A 4,805-nucleotide genomic window follows, 5' to 3' on the forward strand; every position below is an offset into this window, starting at 1 on the left:
AGCACCCATTACACTGACCTGTCTTCTCTAGTATTCCTCATCCTTAATGCTAGTAGGCAGTAAGTAGATAATATAGAATGGGACTGTGAAGTTAAATAAGACCAAAGAGCGCTCCACCCCTCCCATCAAGATCCCAAAATCAATCACAAGAATATCTCTCAGTCAGGTCTGAAACCTGACTGAAAGGGCTTCAGATAACCTGCTTCTATTAGGGCACTAGTTAGAATGGCACTTGATCATCTTTTCAAGAACCTTTCCCAAGATTGGAAGGTCTATCAGCTTTGTAATTAGGGAAAGAAAGAAAGAAAGAAAGAAAGAAAGAAAGAAAGGGAGGGAGGGAGGGAGGGAGGGAGGGAGGGAGGAAGGAAGGAAGGAAGGAAGGAAGGAAAGAAAGAAAGAAAGAGGGAGGGAGGGAGGGAGGAAGGAAGGAAGGAAGGAAGGAAGGAAGGAAGGAAGGAAGGAAGGAAGGAAGGAAGGAAGGCTTTTCTACAGATAGTTACATTGAATTTGCAGTCAAACTCACTCTAAGTATATAGATCAGGGGTCTTCAAACCTGGCCCTTTTACGACTTGTGGACTTCAACTCCCAGAATTCCTCAGCCAGCATGCCTGGCTGAGGAATTCTTGGAGTTGAAGTCCACAAGTCATAAAAGGCCACGTTTGAAGACCCCTGATCTATATACTTGTTAAACCAAACCCAGAACATAAATTAAATTGCAAATTCATCTCCACCAGTTTTGCTTCCTTTTTTTTCCCTAATAAACGCAAGGAAGGCAAAATAAGAAAGTGCCACACTCAAAAAAGAAGAAGAAGAAGAAGAAGTTCACATTTTATTTTTGACATTCCTCTCATTACACAATCAACTGGATTACATATAGACATTTCGCAGCAGTAACAACCCTTTCAGATACTCAAACTCTCACAGAGCTGTAAAAACTGTTTCAAGAATGTTTTTTCAGACAGTTCTATCAATGTGGCTTTTTGTGCTTAACCAAGATCAAACAGTAACCTCTTACACATTTAACAAGTGTGAGGTCCATAACACCTTTGGGAACAAAACTAAAGTTCTGTGCTACAATCAGAAATTGTTAGAAGTCCCAATCTATCTACCAACTAAAGTTGTGTTTTTGGATTTATCTCAGAACAGTATACCAAGTCTGGGGAAGAATGACTTCAAGAACTTCAGCCGTTTGCAATCTCTCAACATTTCCCAGAATAATATAAGTAAAATTGAGGATGGTACTTTCATTCATACAAGCCACTTGGAGTTTTTGAACCTTAGTGCAAATCAGCTGCAGCTTCTCTCCAGTTTTATGTTTGACGGGCTCATGAATCTTACCACCTTACTACTTTCCAACAATAAAATATACAGGATCAATCCTTCTGCCTTTGCCAACTTGGAGAATTTAAAGGTAATTGATTTATCTTCAAACAAACTGTATACCCTGAGTGCTATGCATGCTGTCTTAAATATGGGATCTTTAAGGAAGTTGCACATCAAAGACAATGGCTTGCAGAACTTAACAACTGAAGAAATTATTAGTGTACCTCCATTTCTTGAGCTGGATGTATCCCACAATCCTATTTCCCTCATTAATATTACAACACCAGTTTTGCACAGACTTGTTTTGCTCGATTTATCTTTTGCCATTGCCAATGACTCTGTTTTATGGGAAATAGAAGATTCTTGCTTTCTAGAAGGCTTAAAGGCATTATACTTAGGAGGGATAGCAATGAAGCCATCTGAAATATCAAAAGTGATCCAAATGCTGAATTGTTCTCAGCTAGAGATTATCCACCTAAACCAGTTAAATATAACCGAATCAGATAATCTTATAGAAAAGGTATGCCAATGGCACCAGCAAGTGCAAAGTCTTAACTTTCAAGGCAATAAGTTCACAATCATTAAGGCAGGGGCTTTTGAAAATTGCACAAATTTAAAGTTTTTGAATATGTCATTTAATATGTTGGAAAGCCTACCAATGGCATCTTTTCGATCACTGAATTCATTACATTCCATTTCTTGGACAAACAACATATCCACCCCTGTGCCAATTATTACTCCTAATGTATCATTATTAGAAAGCCTAGATCTTAGCTTTAATAAAATCAATAAAATTACTTCTGATGACTTCAGATATTTAAATAATTTGAAGACCTTCTGCATCAATGGAAACCAGATTGCTTTTATCTCTTCACATAACTTTGATAATCTAAGCAATTTGCAAGAACTAAATCTAGGGCAAAATTTTTTAAAAACAATCACACAACCTTTCTCAGGAAGCCTAAATAAACTGGAAGTGTTGGTGCTCAGGCAAAATAATTTGGAAACCATAGAGAAGGGCATTTTTAAGCATCTTTCTTCTCTTCGGCTTCTTAATCTGGCAGACAATAGGATTGACACAATAGTACCAGGAGCCTTTGAAGGTCTGAGCAATCTACAGATTCTTATTCTTGGATATAACAGGATCGGTAAAAAACCTTTTCGGGGAGACTTTTTTCAAGGTGCAAGCTCTTTAGCAGACCTTGATCTTTTTAGTAATCGTATCAGCTATGAATCCTCAAAAATGCTTGCTAATCCACCCTTTAAACTTTTGAGGTCTTTAAAGAAACTAAAGATAAACAGCCAGGGTGGTAATGGACTTAAGTATTTTCCAGTGAATTTTTTAGACGGTTTGGACTCTATTGTACAGCTCCACGCAGGCAATTTAGCCATCTCTTTTTTAGAGCAAGAGACATTTACCTTTACTCCTACTCTTCAAGAGCTTGATTTGAGCAACAATAAACTTAGTTCACTAAACAATACTTTATTCCAGCCTATATCAAAGCTGAAAGAATTGCACCTGAATAGAAATAAGCTGAAATCTCTCAATTTTTTTCTCAATGCCAATCTTTCAAGACTGACTCTCTTCAGAGCAACTGAAAATTTTCTAGATGTTATCACTGAAGAGCAATTAAGTACTTTATCTTCCCTTCTTTTCCTAGATCTCAGGCAAAATATTTTCACCTGTACATGTAGCAACCAAATGTTTCTCCAGTGGTCATTACGGAATCCTAAAACTCAGGTGCTCCATTTCTATGAGTATATTTGCGCTTTCCCTGAAGCATATAAGGGAAAGCTACTGTGGACTTTTGACACATCCTCTTGCTTTATTGATTATGAATTTATCCTGTTTATTGCAAACACAACAGCAGTTCTTTCACTTATGCTTGTCTGCTTCTTTTATCAATGGAAATTGCACATGGTCTATATGTTCCATCTGTTGCTTGCTTATTATATTGAGAAGAAGCAAAAAAGGAAGGGGCAAGGTACGGGATACGATTATGATGCATTTCTTTCCTTCAACATCCATGACGAAAAGTGGGTAGTGGATGACCTACTTCCAGTTCTGGAAAACCAATATTGTTGGAAAGTTTGTTTGCATCATCGGGATTTTGAGCCAGGACGGTCCATCCTTGAAAACATTGTAGATAATATCTACGCCAGCAGGAAGACTATTTGTATAATAAGCCGCCACTATCTGGAAAGCGAGTGGTGCTCCAAGGAGATACAGGTAGCAAGCTTTCGCATCTTTGATGACCGTAAGGATGTCCTGGTTCTTATCTTCCTGGAAGACATTCCTGCTGAATACCTTTCCCCCTATCACAGAATGAGAAAATTGCTAAAGACAAAAACTTACCTCAAATGGCCAGAAGATAAGCGGGAAATTCCGCTGTTTTGGCACAAGCTCAATATGGCTATGAAGACAGGAGATGGAAAAGAGGATGAAAATCCTCTTTTGGCTGGATTTGTTCCTGATGAAATTCCAGAACGACCCCATTACTCGTAAAGAATAGCTACAGTATGCTTGATCAACACATCTCTTTACAAATTATCATTATAGGTAGTCCTCATTACCACAACTGAGCCGAAAATTTCTGACGCTAAGCGGAACATTTGTTAAGTAAATTTTGTCCATTTTACGACCCTTCTTGTCACCGTTACTAAGTGAATCATTGCAGTGGTTATGTTAGTCACATGGTTCTTCAGAGAATCTGGCTTCCCCATTGACTTTGCTTGTCAGAAGGCTGCTGAAAGGGAACACATGACCCTGAGACACTGCAACCATCATAAGTATGAGTCAGCTGCCAAGCGTCTGGATTTTGAACGTGTGACCATGGGGAGGCTGGAAGAGTCGTAAGTGTGAAAAATGGTCAGAAGCCACTTTTTTCATTGGTGTAACTTTGAATGGCCGCTAAATGAACTGTTGTAAGTCGAGGACTACCCATACAAACATTCCTATTATTTGTCATTGCTTCTTATGCAGGGTTTTTTTTCCCTTTCATTGAGAATTCATAGAAAAACAGAATTTTAAGAAACGCTTGTTTTCTTCATGCTTTCATGTTGAGCTTTCAATGCTGATCTATTGTCTTACTATGTATATCTGTGAACAGGAAATGTTACAACTAAAAACTAAACTTACATTCTGTTTCTAGAATTTTTATCTAGAAGTGAGGGCAACTAGATTTAATGGGTTTTAATCTCATGGAATGTTAAATAGACTTGGACAGTTTTCAGCAAACTTACTGGCCATACATTTTATTAAAGTCAATGGTATTTATTTCTACATCAAATGATTTTACTGAACATCTCCAAGAATAAAGAAAGGAGGCCTTTATTACACTGATTGTATGATTATGTGTGGCAGTCAGAATTCTGACTTGAGGGTAATATAATTCTACAGCTAAAGACAATACAATCCTATATTCATCTGAATTGGGTGGGATTGCAGCCAGAGGGATGCAAAACAGCAAATATCAGAGCTA

At 37.9% G+C, this 4,805-nt stretch overlaps 1 protein-coding gene across 1 annotated transcript; it reads left to right on the plus strand.

The window, feature by feature from the left end:
• Positions 1–946: 946 nt before the first annotated feature.
• On the plus strand, positions 947–4,518 carry LOC308661790 (uncharacterized protein; the record flags this gene model as incomplete). The annotated part of the gene is made up of 1 exon (XM_081316978.1): positions 947–4,518. The coding sequence occupies one exon, from the start codon at positions 947–949 to the stop codon at positions 3,827–3,829; it is 2,883 nt and encodes a 960-aa protein (XP_081173104.1). The 3' UTR covers positions 3,830–4,518.
• Between the last annotated feature and the right edge of the window lie 287 nt (positions 4,519–4,805).

This window comes from Vipera berus (assembly GCF_964194415.1).
Source record: "Vipera berus genome assembly, chromosome: 2".
NCBI lineage: Eukaryota > Metazoa > Chordata > Lepidosauria > Squamata > Viperidae > Vipera > Vipera berus.